Source organism: Schistocerca piceifrons, chromosome 2 (genome assembly GCF_021461385.2).
Source record: "Schistocerca piceifrons isolate TAMUIC-IGC-003096 chromosome 2, iqSchPice1.1, whole genome shotgun sequence".
Lineage (NCBI taxonomy): Eukaryota > Metazoa > Arthropoda > Insecta > Orthoptera > Acrididae > Schistocerca > Schistocerca piceifrons.
In genome coordinates this window covers 1,104,622,077-1,104,642,833 of record NC_060139.1, presented here as the reverse complement: position 1 = coordinate 1,104,642,833, position 20,757 = coordinate 1,104,622,077, and the positions used below count along the sequence as shown (strand labels likewise).

The following is a 20,757-nucleotide window of genomic DNA, read 5'->3' as shown; positions in this document are numbered from 1 at the left end:
AGAATTTTGTGCATTGCTAGCAAAGCATGTGCTGAGTCATGTCCTGTGTCATCACTTATAAGTGCAACATAGTTCTTCAGCCTGTGCACACCCTTTCACTTCTGCAATATGTTGTTGTTGCAATCTCTTCAGATGCTGGTGTGTTACTGCTTCCACTGACCATTTACCAAGTTCATCAATGAAACTGTCCAAGGCAACAGTTTTCTTGATTAGTTTATTTTCCTCTCATATCACATATGTAATTTCTGCAGAGTTATCTGCTACATCTTCCAGGCCAAGTGTCTGTAGAGACAGTCCTCCCTTTCCAGGCAGTCACCACATACTTCAAACAAAGAAGTCTCTCAGTTTACATCACAGACTTCACTCGCCCAACCAAGATGTTATACGTCACGTGGTCTAGTAAGTTCTTCAAAGTTACCACACAAAGTTCAACATTCACGCAGGACACACATAAACAGACAGGTCATAGTGCATAAAAATTTGATCTTCCAATATATGAAATTGTATAGTTGCTCTTGTAAATTGCAAAAGTTTCTTTAATACTGCGAGTCATGTAGGTCTTCACTTTCACAAATTTTTTACCTTCAACTGTTACAGTTATAGTGTCTTTTTTGTTGGTACTCTGGCGAGAACAGTCCCACTTATCTTCCAGATAAAATGACTGCACTATTTGAACTTGAGCTGCTTCTATGGGATGACCATAAGAGGGATCTGGTCTTCCAAAGACTCCTTTGACAGACCTCACATTTCTTGATTTGTCTACCATGTACTTTGATAGTGATGGAACGTGGTTCAAAATTGTTTTCTCTGAAAATGTCTCTGGAATAATACTTAAAACTTGCACCTTTTCACTGTAGAATGCATAATATTCAACAGCTGAATTGATATTTGTGAAAAATTCCTGACAAGAGGTGCAAGAGTGCTTTGGTTAATTTTCTGCTGAAGATGAAATTTCTAGTTCGTAGAGTGTGGTCAGTTTTGCTGTAGTGTATTCATCCATAGCCTTAGTAATTTCTCTGTGCTTTCTTGATGCATAGAGCTTATGACTTGACTTCACTGATAATGGTTTATTAACAGGACTAACACTTACCTCTGTACTTGACTGATTCAGGGTATTTAATTCTTCCTCTATTGATGCAAAATCTGCATCATCTGCACTATGGAAGACTTCACCTTGTTCAGATACTATCATTGTTGTTATTCTGTCAAAACATTTAGAGCACAAAAAGTTGTCAATGGAAACATCTTCACTTTGAAACAGAACCTTCAAATAAGAACACTTGTTGCCAACCTGAACAAAGTCTATTTTTGTTTGTTTGTCTTATTTATCACTCTTTTATGGATATGCAAATAGTCAGCACACTTCACTCTCCTGTTGCCCCAGTCAGAAGACATTTCAAACAGTCGTTTTCACAAAACACACAGCAACTGTGTCAACTGGCAAATTCCTCACGAAAACACAGAACTCACTGGATGATCTCAGATTTCTTAGAATCTTCTTCAGTAAACAAATTAGCACTGAACAACTACAATACAGAAACCTGCAATGAACAACCACAAAGAAACTACAGGAAAGGGTAAGAAATATCTGCAACAATGAAAATGAAAAGAAATAACTGCAACAAAGAAAGTGATAAGAAATAACTGTAACAAAGACAATAGAAATAAACATTGTAACAAAGAAATTAGTAAGAAACAACTTCAGTGAAGACATACATTATCCTTGGACAGTTAAAAAAAATTTTTTTTTCAAATGAAACCTGTGAAACTTGAAAATGGAAGCTCTCCTTTACAGAGAATTACTATATTCTACTATATACATGGTAATAATCAAGGGGGAAAATCTAACTTTTCTGGATTGGCATTTTTCCATAATTTTATAAAATGTTCAAAAGGCAGCAGTAACAGAACTTTAGCAGATATGTCCAATTGGAGGATACCATTGTAATCATAAATCAATTATCTTTCAAATAAGAAAAGCTCTAACAAAATATCTAGAACAGCTACAGAGACACAGCATTTTTAAAAAAATTCTGAAATTCATATCTTCAGAATGGTGTTCGCAGTGTCATCTTTGGAGGCCGCTATCTTGAGGCAGGAATTCTTTTGGAGAAAAGAAAAAAATACATGTTTATTACTTCTGAATTTTAACATATGCTAAATTCAATAACATTCAAGACTGTGAAGGTTCTAACACTTTGGGTGACTTAAAGTGGCGAAGTATGTGTGCAAAATCCCACTTTTTTAACGATACAACTTATTTGAAATGGTCAGCTGACTTTCCTTGCTGGTTAGCTTGCTGTTACAAGCTCCTTTTCTCTTCTTCTCCGCTGTATATCTGCTAGGAACAGGAATTTCTCATGACTCTTTCTACTTATAACAATAAACAGACATACACAGTTTGTTTTACTTCACTTTATGATGTATGTTTGAACATCAAACTTTTACAAAACTCATTCTCTACATAAACAAACACTATCAAGTAAGTCTCTTTGCGTATCCATAGGTTAAAAACAGCGTTCATTTACACATAAGAAAAGGTTGGCTTAAAACCCAAGTCCATTCTCAGTCTGAATCTGAACACACGTCTTATCCTCTCTATGTCCAAAACAAACAATAATTAACAATATTTCAACTGTTCTTTTTCTCCACTACAATAGTCAAAGTTATAAAACAGCACAGAATACATAAATACTTCTTGTTCTTTCACTATGGCTCATGGCGTGACCGGCAAACACTTGTTGGTGCCGTTCGACTGCCATCTCTACGGGCTTCTTATTACACACTTCGAACCTGCACACACAGACAGGCGACTCACAGTAGGTAGGCTCTCTCACACTTATATTTAAAGTATTGTGTGTTCGAGATGGTAGAAGTCTGAGTGATTCTAGAATTTACATGGAAATTCTCAAAGCACTACATATCCTCCCCCCTCAGATCGAACATGTAATAGTTTGTACATAGTAATCTTGTACATTAATATGATACATAACAAAAATTCATATTTTAACATTATACCTTTATTTCATAGGTTTCCATATACGTTTTTCACACTAACAGTCCTTTTTTATTTATTTATTTTTTTTTTTTTAAAAAAAAAGCACACCCTTTAGCTGAGCAATTCTTTAATAACTAGACTTGAGTACTCATTACTGATCCAGTAAGCCTGACTAGCATTTGGGAAATGTGAGATTTTATTTATTTCTTTTTTTTCAGCCGTAAATTACAGGTGTTTGTGACACTTGAGAAACATATTTTTGCTATCATTTTGGCCTGCTATGGACCTCGGAGATTCTTATCTCTTCCCTGATTGTGTTTTCCTCTTTTGCCAGTAGTTTTTCATTTTCACTGGCTGTGCTTCTTTTCTCTGTTTTGACCATTTGCAGGCAGGATGTGGAAATGGCGCAGTAAGCGAAATAAGGCTTTTAGTAATTTTGACTTTTTCTCTGAAAACTTCTCGATATTGAATGTCATCAAATGAAATTTCAGCTTCCTGTAAATCCTTTTTAAGTTGGCTTTCTCATTTTGAATATGATTTTGTTTTTGAAATTGATGAATGTATGCAATGAGTAAGACTTTGCAGGTTCATTCTTTCCAGATGACCAAAAAACATCATTCTCTGCTTCCTCATGCTGGTAACAATGTCGTCTGTATAATTCACAGTTGTGTCTTCAGTGGAATTCTCCATTTTCTTTGATAGGGCCAAGGATTTTCCTCAAAATTATCCTGTCTTTTATTTCAAGTTTTTGTAGTGGTCCTTTCTTTATCATGTTTAAACATTCTGATGCATACAAAGCTGACAGGCTAATTACAGTGTTATAATGACAAAGTTTTAGGTTTGAAGACAGGCTTTTGCTTTTGTATAAGTCTTTGCACAGATGAAAAGCACCTTCTAGTTTAGAACACCTGCTTTCTACAGCTGTATTTTCTGAACCATCAGGTGTAATTATTTCTCTAAGATATTTAAATTTCTTCGACTGCTTGATTTTCTCTTGTTGTATTTCAATATAAGGAGGATCATGTTTGATGTTTGTGATGAATTCAGTTTTGTTAAATGCCATTTTTAGGCAAATCTTAGCAGCAATTGATTGTAGGCTGGACACTTGAAGCTTATTGCAATGAGTGCCAGCTGGTCAGCAAAAGCCAAACAGTTTCCACTGAGGCCATTTCTTTTGTGTCCAATTTGAATCCCATAACCTGGTGATATGGTTTTTTCCACTCTCTGGCTATCTTTTCCAGGACACAGTTGAAAAGCAATGGAGAGAGCAGGTCACCTTGTCTCACCCCTGTACAGATTTCAAATGGTTCTGATAGTTCACCTCTGAACTTGACCTTTGACACTGTGTTATTTAAAGTGGCGCTTATTAGATTGCTTGTTTCCCTATCTAGACCAAATTTGGCAAGGGTGTTCTTTATTGTTTCTTGATCAATTCAGTCATATGCTTTCTGAAAGTTGACAAAGGTCACAACAAACATTTTTGATCTTGATTTGGCGTATGATATAACAGATTTCAAGTTATGGATCTGCTGTGCACAAGATCTTGATGTCCTGAAACCAGCTTGATATTAGCCCAATTGTTGATCTATGACTGATTTAGCTCTGTTTACCAACAGTCTGGAAAAGATCTTGTACATCCTCGGTAATTATTCAGATTACTCTTATCGCCTTTTTCATGAAGTGGGAGAATAATTGCTATGGTCCAATCTGGAGGTAGAGTTTCAGTTTCCCAAATCTTCACTATGATATCATGGAGATGTTTTGTTGTATCATGATCTGCGTATTTACACATTTCAGCCAAGATGTGATCCTCACCTCCAGATTTGTTATTTTTCAAGCCTTGTATTGTTTTCATGATTTCATCTAATGTGGGAGGGGGACTATCTGCAGGAGGAACAGTAGGATAAAAATCAAGCTTTTCATTTGGATTTTCAGCATTCAGCAGGGATGAAAAGTAATTTCGAAAAGCTGTAGCACATGATTTGTCATTCAAATTTAGTTTTCCATCGAGTCCTCTTATATCTAATGTAGGAGGTTTAAACTTCAATAGTTGTGATTTAAAGGCTTTATAAAATGCCCAAGTGTGATGTCTTCTAAAATTTGCTTCTATTTCATTGATTTGGTTTTTGTTGAATTGTCTCGTGGTTGTTCTCAATACTTTTGATGTATCCTGTCCAAAAACTAAATTAAATTCAAGGAAATACAAACAATTGTTCACCCCAGTCCTACAAAAGCACAACCATCACTTATGAAGGGCCTTGAGACAAGCTTCAGTAAAGAACACAGTAGATACATCAAATAGCTGAATTATTAGCTTTGATAAATGAAATTAAGGATAAGCCTATCATTGACATGGCCCGCCTAGCATCTCTAGACATTAAAAACCTTTATGTGAATGTGCCGGTAAATGAGGCCGTTAAGGTCATCAAAGAAAATTTGCTTAAGTACAAAACACTGTCTCAACAAGAAATAGTCAAATTCATCGAACTGTTTGAATTCGTTCTGAAATATAATTATTTTTCTTTTAACAATAAATTTTATACGCAAAAAGTTGGACTGGCTATGGGTTCCAGTATATCTGGAACCATAACTGACATCTTTATAAATCATTTGGATAAAAGACTCCTCGTTAACCTGCAATATCCCATGTATAAATTTGTATATTACAAATGCTGTGTAGATGATACGCTGCGTCTTATTGATGGACAAGAAAAAGAATTTGCAGAAATAGTAAATAAATTTAACGAGTTACACGGTAAAATTGAATTCACTGTGGAAGAAGAGAAGAATGGTGAACTGCAATTTCTCTACCTAAGTATTAGGAAACAAAATGGTAGGCATGTTTTTAAAATATTTAGGAAACCAACCACAACTGATGTGTTGATACAAAATAATTCCTGCCATCCTAATAGCCAGAATCTTTATGCTTTTAGATCTTTGATAGATAGAGCCTTTAGAGTCCCTATGAATGAAGAAGTCAGAATTACTTCGCTGTACATCGTGAAACAACTAGCCAGAGCTAATGGATATTACCAAAACATTGTCAATAAATTAATACGACAGAAACAGTGCATGAATGCAAGGAAGAATACTGCAAATAATATTGTGAGAGTCACAATACCATACTTCGGTGATATTTCGCAAAAAGTGACTAACGTTTTCAAACCTTTTAAAGTTGATACCACTTTTCAGACCAATAATACGCTGCGGTTTAAACTAAGAAATAATTTGCAGCAGGAAAGCTATAAATATGAGAGAGCTGGGGTCTATAAAATTCAGTGTAACACGTGCAAGGAAAGCTATGTAGGCCAAACTGGTAGGTCCTTTAAAGTACATTACAAAGAACATAGTGATGCTTTCCAGCTTAATAATTTTGAAAAGTCAGCTGTAGCCACGCATATTTGGGAAACAGGACACCCCATGCTGGGAATAGATCAGGATCTTGTTATTTTAGATAGACAGGACAATGGCAAAAAGCTGGATCTACTAGAACAGCTGGAAATTACAATACATAGCGGGGATAATCAGAACACACTGAATGAAAAGCTAACTGGTGATACAAATAACTTTTTCAAACATTTCACTGGTTTCTTTCAGTAACTACAATTTTAGCAATTTGCAGGATACCATCATTTCATGAGGTTCTTGGAACATGTATACATTATATGTTTGTATAGACATCTCTGTGACTTCCTTGTGTACTTGCGCGAGAGCTCACTCACGTTTCAGTGTCATGTTTGGCTACGTGGTGTGTGGTATCAACGAAGACACACGGGCGGTTTACGATGATAGAGGAGAGAGCCATGTGGTTAGATGTTGAACACCATAGGCGACACCATTTTAGAGTTTTTTATATTTTGATGACTATGTGGAGATGCACCTTGGAAGACATGGCTGCAACAAGGGAAGTAGCCACGATGTTTTAATTTTACCATCAATTTTATTGTGCCTGGTGCATGTTCCATTTTAGCGAGTTTTAACAGGTTCTTTTACTTTTTGTTATTCTGATGATGGAAGCTTGACTTCCGAAACGCGTCAATCTTAGTGTTTTACACTATAAACAAGTGGTTGAGCTGATATATTTTTTAACATTGACATTCACAACCACGACCTCTCATCCAGTATGGATAAAATCAAATGATATTTTCCTTTTTTTTCATCCAGTTTTCCACTTGCACTTTTTAAGTAGAAATAATCTTGAAACAAGAAAAAATGTACATTTAGTATATTTTATAATTGACACGTGCTCAAAAAGATACAAAACTTTTAAAATGAAATACACACACCTTGTTATTATAATTAACAAAATTCACACTCAGCTGAACTTGAACTCAGAACACTAGGTCAATTAGAAATCAGGTTGAACTGTGAACTAAATCAGTGAATGAGCCAAGAGCGTTGTAAGCTGCATCGTGATCCGAGAGTGGAATGAATGGGACGACTACCTCACAAACTGTGCGGTATGAAGCAGTGGCCGGGGAGCTATTGTGAGTCAGTTCCTTGCAGCTTACTTGCTTGAAGATAATTGGTGAGCGCTCCCCTTTCACAGTCTCTCATGTTGAAGTATCAAATGGACCACCGTGGGAGCTCCTTGTAAGCTGTTCAAGTTGAAAGGAAAAATAAAAGGTGAGAAAGTGTTGTCTGCATTAATGCCATGACTTAAAAAACTGACATTCCTTCAATCTCTATTTTTTTTGTGTGGAAGCTCACAACAGTAAAGTACATCCATACATACTGTCTACATCATATTTTCTGCAGTGTGGGTGACATTTCTTACTGTCATAGTCTATGTCCCAGTGAATAATTCACCGCATTCCGTGGAATGCTGTCTCACCATATTGACCTAGAAACTTTGTTATGCTCACTAACATCACTGGATAGATATTTTGGATCCAAAGAGTACCACTAATTTTTATTGAGTCACCGATTGGTTACTCTGAAGATCCATTCGTGGGCAGATTGGTTATCTCTAGTGTGTACTCTACACACAGTCAGCTGTCTGAGTAGTACACTCTGATGTATAGAGCACATTGGAGCCATTTAGGAGGAGAGTGCAGTTCTCAAACCTACGGCGCAAGTCTAGCAAACCGCACACAGAACCTTTGAAGTCTCTGGTACAATCTTTCCACTTGACTCAAAACCAGGGTGGCTACAAGCAGTTCTTGTGACAATGCAGCAGATTTTTAGCTTCACTGAAATTATGTAAGTGAGGCTGATCTTCTCAACCTTCTCCACCAGTTGCTGTAATGATCCTAATATGACCTCAGAGTCCAGAAGCCAGGAATCGACTGTCACTGTGCGATACAAGCTGTAGTCGGTTGCACCCTGTTCCCACAGTGGCTGTTAGAATGGGTAATTTCCTGGTCTGAATGGTGCTAGTCCCTGACCTTAGTGCAGGATGCCACAGAATGTTGAAAGGTGCTCATTCTCATTCTCGAATTGCAGGGACAGATGTGAAGGTTTTACGACGTGCTTCATGCACCACACACTGATCCTCCCCTGTGGTTATCAAACGTGGCCAACCATAACCTCGATCACGAGTACACAGAGCTGACAGAAGTCACAGGATAGCTCTCAATATCGTGTCGGATCTTCTTTAGCACAGCACAGTGCAGAAACTTGACATGACACGGACTTGACGAGTCATTGAAAGGACCCCGGAAAAATATTGAGCTGTGCTGCCTCTGTGGTAGTGCTGCCAGTGCAGGAGATTGTGCACGAATTGACCTCTTGTCTATATCCCGTAAAAGCTCGATGGGATCCGGGCGATACGATCGGCCAGGTTGTTTACTCGAATTGTCCACTATGCCCTTCAAACTGGTGATGTGGTGCATTGTCATCTACAAAAATTCCACCACTGTGTGAGAACACGATGTCCACGAATGGCTGCAAATGCTCTTCAAGTATCCGAACGTAACCTTTCCAGTCAGCGATCGATTTTGTCGGACCGGTGGACCCGGTCCATTCCGTGTAAGTTCGGCCCACACCACTACGCAGCCACCGTCAGCTCGCACAGTGCCTCGTTCACAACTCGGGTCTGTGGCTCTGTGGGGTCTGCGTCGTACTCGAAATCTACCGTAAGTTCTTACCGACTGAAATACTGACTCGTCTGACCGGGTCATCTAGGGTCCGACCGATATGCTTACAAGTCCAGGAGAGGTGCTGCAGGTGAGGTTGTGCTGTTAGCAGAGGCACTCGCATCGGTAGTCTGCTCTCACAGCCCACTAACAGCATATTTTGCTGCACTGTCCTAACAGAAACGTCCGTCATAGGTCCCACATTGATTTCCGCTCTGTTAGCTCCAACAGGTCTACACGAACTCCGATGCTCTCAGTCGTTAAGTAAAGGTTGTCGGCCACTGCATTGTCAAACATTACTTCTCAAAGTAATGCTCCAAATTTGGTATTCTCAGCACACTGTTGACACTGTGGATCTCGGAATACTGGATTTCCTAACGATTTCCGTAATGAGATGTCCCACGCATCTAGCTCCAGCTTCCATTCCGTGTTCCAGATCTGTTAATTCCTCTTGTGTGGCCACAATCACGTCGGAACCTTTTCGTACGAATCACCCGAGTACAGATGACAGCTCCGACAATGCACTGCCCCTTTATCCTTTGTGTATATGATACTACTGCCATTATATATAAAAACAAAGATGAGGTGACTTACCGAACGAAAGCGCTGGCAGGTCGATAGACACACAAACAAACACAAACATACACACAAAATTCAAGCTTTCGCAACAAACTGTTGCCTCATCAGGAAAGAGGGAAGGAGAGGGGAAGACGAAAGGAAGTGGGTTTTAAGGGAGAGGGTAAGGAGTCATTCCAATCCCGGGAGCGGAAAGACTTACCTTACGGGGAAAAAAGGACAGGTATACACTCACACACATGCACATACCCAGACATATTTAAATATGTCTTTAAATATGTCTGCTTGTGTCTGTATGTGTGGATGGATATGTGCATGTGTGCGAGTGTATACCTGTCTTTTTTTCCCCCTAAGGTAAGTCTTTCCGCTCCCGGGATTGGAATGACTCCTTACCCTCTCCCTTAAAACCCACTTCCTTTCGTCTTCCCCTCTCCTTCCCTCTTTCCTGATGAGGCAACAGTTTGTTGCGAAAGCTTGAATTTTGTGTGTATGTTTGTGTTTGTTTGTGTGTCTATCGACCTGCCAGCGCTTTCGTTCGGTAAGTCACCTCATCTTTGTTTTTATATATAATTTTTCCCACGTGGAATGTTTCCTTCTATTATATTGATACTACTGCCATTTCTATATGTGGACGTCACTATCCTGGCGAATTAGGTGAATCAGTGTATACCTGCAGTTGAGGTACCAGAAATATTCAAGTATATATACTGGAATACTTCTGGTATCTCAACTGCAGATTTTTCAATGCTCATTTAACTTTAGGACTCTGTATCTCAGAATGAACAAAATTACACTTGCACCACTATTTAAATAAGCCCTTCATATTTACTCTGCAAAAAGTAATAGGGAAAAGATGAGGTAAAAACATTTGGCATTGTGAACAGAAAAAAAATTTGGACTATTATGGAAAGCGGTTGATATCCTAACAAATTAGTCAAGGCTACAAAAAGCCTATGTAGATAATCAAAAATTGTAGTAAACATGAGTGAAATAAGAACAGAAGAAATTTTAATAAATAAAGGAGTATGGCAACAGCGACAAATACTGTCTAATATGAAAAAGAAATTGCTACTCACCATATAGCGGAGATTCTCAGTCACAGATAGGCACAACAAAAAGACTGTCATAAATAAATAAAGCTTTCGGCCATTAACGCCTTCTTCAACAATAGACGGACACACACACACACACAAACACAATATAGTTGATGAAGGCCTTAATGGTGGAAAGCTTTATTTATTTGTGACAATCTTTTTGTTGTGCCTATCTGCGACTTAGCATCTTTACTATATGGTGAGTAGCAGTTTTCCTTTTCATAATATTGTTACATTCCATCCTGGATTTTCTATTATTTGAAATACTGCCTATTCTTTTAGATATTCGTATCAATGAAATTATCATAATTGGATGCATCACATACAGAAAGGTATTAAAATATCAAAAGACACCGTGTGGTTTAATTTGTGCACATGATGTCTTGATATTGCAAGAAAAAGAAGACAACTTACAATGTGCACTTAAACATGTGAATAAAATTTGTAAACAATAGAATGTTGAGATTTCCAAACCAAAACCAAATCCGAAATTATTGTGGATAACTTGATGTTAGGATGAATGACATCCTTCACTTATTTTGGATGTCAAATTTACCTAGACAATAATAAATATCTCAATTTAAAATTGACTAGATCTGAAAATGTGTGTGGCACAGTTCATAATGTATTTAAAAATAAGACTTGCCAAGAAATAAGAGCAAAATGTTATACAAGTGTGGGTCCTCCAGCATATGTTCATGGGTGTTAATGCTGGGTACCTACAAAAAGAAATTGAGGTACAATACAAAGTGCAGAAACGAAATTTCTAAGAACAAAAAGCTAGTCAAGAACAGACCACATAAAAAATGAAACAGTGCAACAAGAACTAAAAAGTAGAGTAACCAAACACCACAACACCTGATGTGAACATATACAAAGAGTTGGGCAGTAAGTGACTTCCCAAACTAGTTGTAGCCTATAAACTGGCAGAAAGAAGAGGTGTTGGAAGACCTTAGAAGAGATAGACAAGCAATTTCTGAGCATGGAACAGGCTTAATGCCTCATTCATGGAACATAGAAGAAGACTACTATTTATATTTTTGATGAAGTCATGATAATAAATTTTTTATGCATAATCCTTGTTTTGTTTTGCAGGTGCTGGATATCATTTGATCATTGTAAAGGGAGAGAAATGTAATGTTTCTGAAATTACAAATCTCCTCAGAAAGTACATAGATGACATAGAAGTGGCACAGAATATTGGTTCAGAGCTGTCATATATTCTGACAGAGGAAAAGTCATCAATTTTTGAATCAATGCTAAAGGAACTTGAGGATAATGGCAAATCTTTGGACATCCTCAGTTTCGGGGTGTCTCTTACTACAATGGAAGAAGTGTTCATGAGGTATGCTGTTTTAGCTAAGCTTTGGTGGACATAATTATAGGTAACTGCCGAAGAAACTGAAGAAATTTTATTATTATTATAATTATTGTTATCGTGATAATTTCTATTTTGTATCTGTCTCATACTAAAGTTATGAGAGAGGATTCTTATACTGCAGTTAAAGATACATATAGCTTGAAAGAAGGATAGTTTAAGAATCATGAAAGAAGGTTGTTTACATGGATGAGGCCTGGATACACTGGAAGGTTTCAGATAGATTATATAATGGTAAGACAGAGATTTTGAACTAGGTTTTAAACTGTAAGACATTTCAAGGGGCAGATGTGGATTTGGACCACAATCTGTTGGTTATGAACTGTAGATTAAAATTGAAGAAACTGCTAAAAGGTGGGTGTTTAATGTGATGGGACCTAGATAAACTGAAAGAACCAGAGGTTGTAACAAGTTTCAGAGAGATCATTAGGGAACGATTAACAAGAATGGGGGAAAGAAATACAGTAGAAGAAGAATGGGTAGGTTTGAGAGATGAAATAGTGGAGGCAGCAGAGGATCAGTTAGCTAAAAAGATGAGGGCAAGTAGGAATCCTTGGGTAACAGAAGAGATATTGAATTTAATTGATGAAAGGAGAATATAAAAATGCAGTAAATGAAGCAGGCAAAAAGGAATGCAAACGTCTTGAAAATGAGATCGAAAGGAAGTGCAAAATGGTTAAGCAGGGATGACTAGAGGACAAATGTAAGGATGTAGAGGCATGAATCACAAGGGGTAAGATAGATACTGCCTACAGGAAAATTAAAGAGACCTTTGGAGAAAATATCAAGACCTTAGATGGAAAACCAGTTCTGAGCAAAGAAGGGAAAGGTGAAAGATGGAAGGAATATGTATAGGGTCTATATAAGGGCAATGTACTTGAGGGCAATATTATGGAAATGGAAGAGGACATAGATGAAGATGAAATGGGAGATATAATATTTATGAAGAATTTGACAGAGCACTGAACTACTGATAGTCTTGGGAAAGCCAACCATGACAAAACTGTACCATCTGGTGAGCAAGTTATATGAGACAGCCGAAATACCTGTAGACTTAAAGAAGAATATAATAGTTCCAATACCAAAGGAAACAGGTGTTGACAGGTGTGAAAATTACCAAACTATCATTTTAATAAACAACAACTGCAAAATACTGACACAAATTCTTTACAGACAAATGAAAAAACCGATAAAGCCGATCGTGGGGAAGATCATTTTGGATTCCATAGAAATGTTGGACTACCTTAGAAGATAGATTAAGGAAAGGCAAACCTATGTTTCTAGCATTTGTAGAGTTAGAGAAAGCTTTTGATAATGTTGACTGGAATACTCTGTTTCAAATTCTGAAGGTGGCAGGGGTAAAATACAGGGAGCGACTGAAGACCACAACAACAACATAGCTTTTAAATAGGTTCCTGACATGCAGCATATAAAATGAAACTGCTTTATGAAATGGAATTGCTATTTTTGTTTGTAAGATACACCTGCTGTTTTTTATATCTGCTGTTTCATATGTCATGATTCTATCAAATATTAATCAGAAGGAATGCAGTTTGTTACTAAGTTCTGTGCTCATAATTATGTTATCAAAATTAGTCAAAAAATTGTAGTTGTTTTTGAATTACAGTCATAATGAAAAGCATCCTTGAAATGTTCAGCTAACAGCCTACATAGTTTGAAAGCTGAACATTTCTAGGATTCTTTTTCATTGTTCCTTTCTGTGACTTAATGCCTTCTCTCTGTGGTGAGTAGCAGTACATCCTTTGCATATTGTTGTTATTCTTTCCAGGACTTTCCATTGTTTTGAAGTTGTTTTTAGTAATTTTTTTATACAGATATTAGGCCATAGTCAAGGCATGTTTCTGTACGTAAAGTTTCAGGTTGTAATGCTGGAGACATCCTGAAAGGCTATAATAACTTCATTAGTTGCTCTCTGAAATCAAACGAGCTTTGCAAGAAGAACTGTTTATACGTAACCACACAATCGTTGGGTTAGTGACATCATCTGACCACTGTCTGTTAATGGAGCCTTGCTCTTGTATATTAAGGAGTTTGAGCTGCAGAAAAGATGTTGCTCTGTTTTACTTTGTTTAGCACTAACAAGCTCCACAACTTGTGTAATTTGTGTCCTCTTCTTCTTTTGAAATTGTACTTTCCATAACAATAATGATTGGACCTTGATAAAAGTAGATTATTAGAGTGGTGGTTGTCTAGTCTGGTGCATGAGCTGCTACTGCAGATTTATCTATGATGTTCAGCTGACAATTGCTTTTATGTTCTTCATGATGTGTTTCAATGCTTATTTTAATAGTTCTTATGTTCATTCAGCCACATGTGAAGGGATTTTGTAAATTCCTACTGTGGCAAGCAGTGGATGTACTTCCTTTGCAGTGTTCAAATACTGATGCACCTGTCTTGTCAGTTGCGTCACTGTGTCAATGCTGTGTATTCTGGAAAAATTTTCCCTTTTTTTTCCTTTTCCAATATCTTTTAGGATGTCCAAGTAGCTTTCTCTTCTGTCGAAGTAGCCATTTCCTCTGAAAGTGATTCTTAAATTTCCAGTTTTTGCTCCAAGTATTGTGGCTCAGATTTTTTGGGATGGTCCACTAATGTTTGGGATGGTGAATGGGGATGGAAATTTTTGTGAAGCTATCTATCTGTATTATTGGACTTCTGTAGACTTTATACCATAAAGATTTTTCTTCATGTATATGCATACAAAAATTAAACATGCCCTCCTGTCTCTTTCCACTGTGAACTGTATGTTATGATTAATATTGTTCAGAAGACTTAGAAGTTCCGAGAGTTTGTTTTCTCCATGAGGAAATATAATGTACAGAAACCAGTTGTTGTTTTTTTTTCCCTGTCCAAAGCAGTGTTGTTCATAAAATTTTTCTGTACAAAAAGATCTGCTCATTAAATGATCATGTACAAATCACATAAATTGAATATTTTCAGAATTAGCAGCTCCTAGTTACCTTACGTGATGGATCAGTATTTGTTTTATTCGTAAAATTTTTCTGCACAAAAAGATCTGCTCATTAAATGATTATGTACAAATCACATAAATTGAATATTTTCAGAAATAACAGCAACTAGTTACCTTACGTGATGGATCAATATTTGTTTTACTTGGATCAATATTTATTTTACTTCGATTGGTTTCAAGTCACCAGCAGATGGTCCACATTTTTTAGTGACTGTTTGAAGCTGTTTGGGAGTCGTTACTTAGCTGTGGCAAGAAATGATGGCCTGGGAATAATATATGTTAATGTTATTATGCAACTGGTAGGAAAAAAGACAGTGGCTGTTCACATACAAAGCCAAATCCTTGGCTATAGAAATTAATATAATCTAAAAATATTGCTTAAGGCAATTCATTTCCTTGCACTACACTTAAATAAAATGTATGACCTTGACTTCTATCTGCATCCCATAGACCCCTCTCCTCAGGATCCATTAAATATGACTGATGTAACATAATGTAATGAATATTCTACTGAACAACATTCTAAATGCTAATGCATTAGTAGGTCTAGAAATACTTTTCACAACTGTAGCTGTCAATTTGGTATCTGAACCACATAGTACTTGTACACTAGCAGCTCCCACTCTTTGCTGACAGTTGGTGGCACCTGAAGGTGAAGCTTTATGCTTTGAAACTGGGGGAACAAATTAAGAAATTACTGCCAACTGAAGTGGACTTTTATTCTACAAATCTTTGGTGGTTGTTTCATTTGGGCGATATGCTCCAAATCATATTTGTGTTAATTCTTAAGAGATATTTTTTTTCAATGAAGGAGTGGAGAATCTTGATGTATTGTTTGTGATGTATTGTTTTGTGTTTTAAGTAGTTGTTGTTGTTGTGGTCTTCAGTCCAGAGACTGGTTTGATGCAGCTCTCCATGCTACTCTATCCTGTGCAAGATTCTTCATCTCCAAGTAACTACTGCACCCTACATCCTTCTGAATCTGCTTAGTGTATTCATCTCTTGGTCTCCCTTTATGATTTTTACTGTCCACACTGCCCTCCAACACTAAATTGGTGATCCCTTGATACCTCAGAACATGTCCTACCAACCAATCCCTTCTTCTAGTCAAGTTGTGTCACAAATTCCTCTTCTCCCTAATTCTATCTGGTATCTCCTCATTAGTTATTTGATCTACCCATCGATTCTTCAACATTCTTCTGTAGCACCACATTTTGAAAGCTTCTATTCTCTTCTCGTCTAAACTATTTATTGTCCATGTTACACTTCCATACCTGGCTACATTCCATACAAATACTTTCAGAAAGGATTTCCTGATGCTTAAATCTATACTCAATGTCAACAAATATCTATTCTTCAGAAAAGCTTTCCTTGACATTGCCAGGCTACATTTTATATCCTCTCTACTTTGAACATCATCGGTTATTTTGCTTCCCAGATAGTAAAACTCATTTACTACTTTAAGTTTCTCATTTCCTAATCTAATTACCTCAGCATCACCCGACTTAATTCAACTACATTCCATTATCTTAGTTTTGCTTTTGTTGATGTTCACCTTACATCCACCTTCCAACACACTGTCCATTCCATTTAACTGCTCTTCCAGGTCCTTTGCTGTCTCTGACAGAATTACAATGTCATTGGAAAACCTCAAAGTTTTTATTTCTTCACCATGGATTTTAATTCCTGCTCTTTCTTTACAGAGCAGGCAAGCCTCCAACCTCCACATTTTGTGACAAGGCTCAGACATCTGGCACATCGCCAATGTCTCATTGTTTTACAACCTTTTATTGCCTTTCCGAGGATGTTAACGACAGTATCATGTGAACAGCTGACCAGCTTTGCTGTTACCGTGATGCTCATGCTGGGCTCTGGGCCACAACATTTTGTCCCTTGTCAGAGTTGCATACACCAGTGGATTTCCCCATCTGCAGTCATACAATTGTACAGTTGTTGGATCGATTCTTCATTCATCCCTGCTGCACACATATACTTTCCTAACTGTGTCATGTCCTCGACACTGCCTGACAGCATTTAGTCTCAAAGTAGGCAGTGGTTGTTATATGAAGGCATGTTCAGAAAGTAAGTGTACTAGATTTTTGTAGAAAAGGTGTATTTAAGAAAAATTACAGGATTTCAATACACTGGTTGACTATTTTTCCACTTAAACACCATCCCGTTCCATGGTGATCTGTGGCATGAGCTCCTTTACGCCCTCCTCGAAGTACTCTTCCACCAGCACCTCTTTCTGCACCTGCCTGTTAATTGAAAGTTTAATTACACATGTATGCGCCTTCAGATCAAGGAAAGGCAAACCTACATTTCTAGCATTTGTAGACTTGGAGAAGGCTTTTGACAATGTTGACTGGAATACTCTCTTTCAAATTCTGAAGGTAGCAGGGGTCAAATACAGGGAGCAAAAGGCTATTTACAATTTGTATAGAAACCAAATGGCAGTTATAAGAGTTGAGGGGCATGAAAGGGAAGCAGTGGTTGGGAAGGGAGTGAGACAGGGTTATAACCTGTTCCCAATGTTATTCAAACTGTATATTCAGGAAGCAGTAAAGGAAACAAAAGAAAAATTTTGAGTAGGAATTAAAACTTTGAGGTTTGCCGATGACATTGTAATTCTGTCAGAGACAGCAAAGCACATGCAAGAGCAGTTGAACAGAATGGACAAAGTGTTTAAAGGGGATATAAGATGAACATCAATAAAGCAAAACTAGGATAATGGAATGTAGTTGAATTAAATCAGATGATGCTGAGGCAATTAAATTAGGAAATGCGATGAGTTTTGCTATCTGGGAAGCAAAATAACTGATGATAGTCAAAGTAGAGAGGATATAAAATGTAGACCGGCAATGGCAAGGAAAACATTTCTGAAGAAGAGAAATTTGTTAACATTGAGTATAGCTTGAAGTGTCAGGAAGTCTTTTCTGAAAGTAATTATATGGAGTGTAGCCATGTATGGATGTGAAACATGGACAATAACTACTTTAGACAAGAAGAGAGTAGAAGCTTTCGAAATGTGGTGCTACAGAAGAATGCTGAAGATTAGATGGTAGATCATGTAAATAATGAGGAGGTACTGAACAGAATTGGAGAGAAGAGAAATTTTTGGCACAACTTGACAAGAAGAAGGGATCAGTTGGTAGGACATATTCTGAAGCATCAAGGGATCACCAATTTAGTATTGTAGGGCAGTGTGGAGGGTAAAAATCATAGAGGGACACCAAGAGATGAATACACTAAGCAGATTCAGAAGGATGTAGGTTGCAGTAGGTACTTGGAGATGAAGAAGCTTGTGCAGGATAGAGTATCATGGAGGGCTGCATCAAACCAGTCTCTGGACTGAAGACCACAACACACAACAAAATGTGCCTTCAGAGAGGTGAAAATATGATAATCTGGGAATGCCGAGTGAGGAGAACACAGCGAGTGTCTCAAAACATCATGGTGGAATGAGTTGGTGAGCACCTGGGTGGCAGAGACTGTTCTGTATGGGTGTTGTCATGTGACAAAGACACTCTTCTCATCAGCATTCCCCTCCTTTTGTTTTTAATGCTTCTTTTGAGTTTTTTAGGGTCCAAAAATATTGTTTCACATTCGTTGTCTCTCCGTGAAGCAGAAGTTCGACCAAACTGATGCCTTTCCAGTCCCAAAACGTTCAGACTATGAATTTTTTGCCCAAAATTATCGATTTGAATTTTTTGGCAGATGCAGAAATGGTGTGACAGCACTGTGACAACTGTCTGTTTTTCTCAAGTGTGTAATGAATCACCCACATCTCATCTCCAGTCACAACATACCTCAGAAATCCTCACCTATCAATTAGTCACACGGTCGCTACTGAAACAACTTTTCTTGTGCCACCCTCCCAGTATCCCATTTTGCATATAGTTTCTGGTATCCAGCATTTTTGTAAGTGTCTCATATAAGAGAGTTCTGGAGAGTTGTGGAAACGACATCCACTGTCAGTTGGCGGTACTCACAAACAGTTTCTTCGAAGTACAGCGTCAACTGATCAGTCAAAATGGAAGGTCTTCTACTCCTCTGTTCATCATGAACATTCGTTCTGCCTCTGCTAAACTCCCTACACCCCTTAAACACACTTGTTCTGTTCACAATATCTTCACTGTAAACCGTTTTGGTTTGTAAAAAAATTTCAGTAGGTGTAATTCCTTCCATGAGTAGGAAATGGATCAAAGCACATGACTGGCACTTTGCGGGATTTCTTACCATCATCTTTTCAGCAATTAGACACTACAAGTGAGTTTATGTACTACCGTATAGGGACATTGTTAGTATTTTGGTGATTTGCAGTGCAGTATTTGCGTATGGGTGTGTGTTTGGGGGGGGGGGGGGGGGGGTTAGGACTGTGTGTTACTAGATAGCCTTCTTTTGTTATGACAAAAATTGTTTTATTTTGCATTTTGCAAATGGTTGTATATCAAAACACTATTACATATTTTGCAAAATATTCAAAATAGCTGAAATATGCCAATCTAGCATCTTCTGAGGTTGAGGTAATTCTTAAAGGGAAACAGACTGAATGGAGTTTATGTGATCATCAAAATTTAAATTTCCATCAAATTAATCTCTAATAATTTTGTAGATGTTACTCTATGTAACGCTTTGTCACATAGTACCAAATTAACATTTACATTTTGACTGATTTTAGCAAATTGCCTGAAGTTTATTTTATTAACATTTAATGATACCCTTTTTGTGTTGAATCAAAAGTGGGCATACTTAAGGACTTAATCCATGGTTGTGTGCAACATATGTTTTGGTAACTCACTCTAGTATAATCTGTGAATAGCGTGACATTGGCTGCACCATATGAGGTGTATATATCATTTATCTAAATAAAAAATAAAATTGGACTTCCAGCGCTGCCTTGTGTTACTCCTCATGGTAATTTGCAAAGTGGACAAATAGAGGTTTCAGGTGCTCAAGGAAGTCTTCATCATCTCAAACATATATACCAGCCATTGCTGTAGTTGTCGATCTATAAAGTTATGTTCACTGGGGGCTTTCATGTTAATGACAGCGGAGAAAAAAATTTGAAAGTATGGTCTTGCACTGTGAGTTCAGTTTCATGATGTTTGAAGGAAACTAAAATTACCAAAATCTTCACAAATCCACTTGAATCAAAGATGAAGAGTCATAGTGGCTGATGCTTTAAGTGGACTTAACAGAAAGTAGTGTAGGCCCTACTTCACATATTCACATAGAACACATACCATTGTATTGCTATCCTCACTTATTGGCATGATAATGAGCATCTACTTCAGTGGAATGAAGTACTTGTGATTCTACAAAAATTATGACTCCACCATATAAAAAAATCAAACAATGGAAAGTCAACAATTAAGATGACATATCAAGTTGCAGACAGGCACAATAAAAAGACTGTTACACACCAAGCTTTTGGCCAAAGCCTCCTTCTGAAAAGAAAGGACTTCACATACACATTCAGTCAAGCAGGCACACCTCACACACACACACACACACACACACACACCCACACAACAGCTGACTCTGACCACTTTAGACCTTAATGCTACTGTTGCATTGAATGAAAGCAGCAGTTGGGAGTAGAGCAGGGAATGGGGAGTGATAGAAGAGTACAGGTGGTGGGA

General features: G+C 37.5%; 1 protein-coding gene across 1 annotated transcript in view; it reads left to right on the top strand.

Moving 5' to 3' along the window:
• Positions 1-20,757, top strand: part of LOC124776164 (phospholipid-transporting ATPase ABCA3) — a 544,268-nt gene that overhangs the window by 166,939 nt on the left and 356,572 nt on the right. Inside the window, exon 11 of the mRNA XM_047251005.1 lies at positions 11,841-12,090. Within this exon, the coding sequence (XP_047106961.1) occupies positions 11,841-12,090 (250 nt within the window). The remainder of the gene's footprint in view (positions 1-11,840; positions 12,091-20,757) is intronic.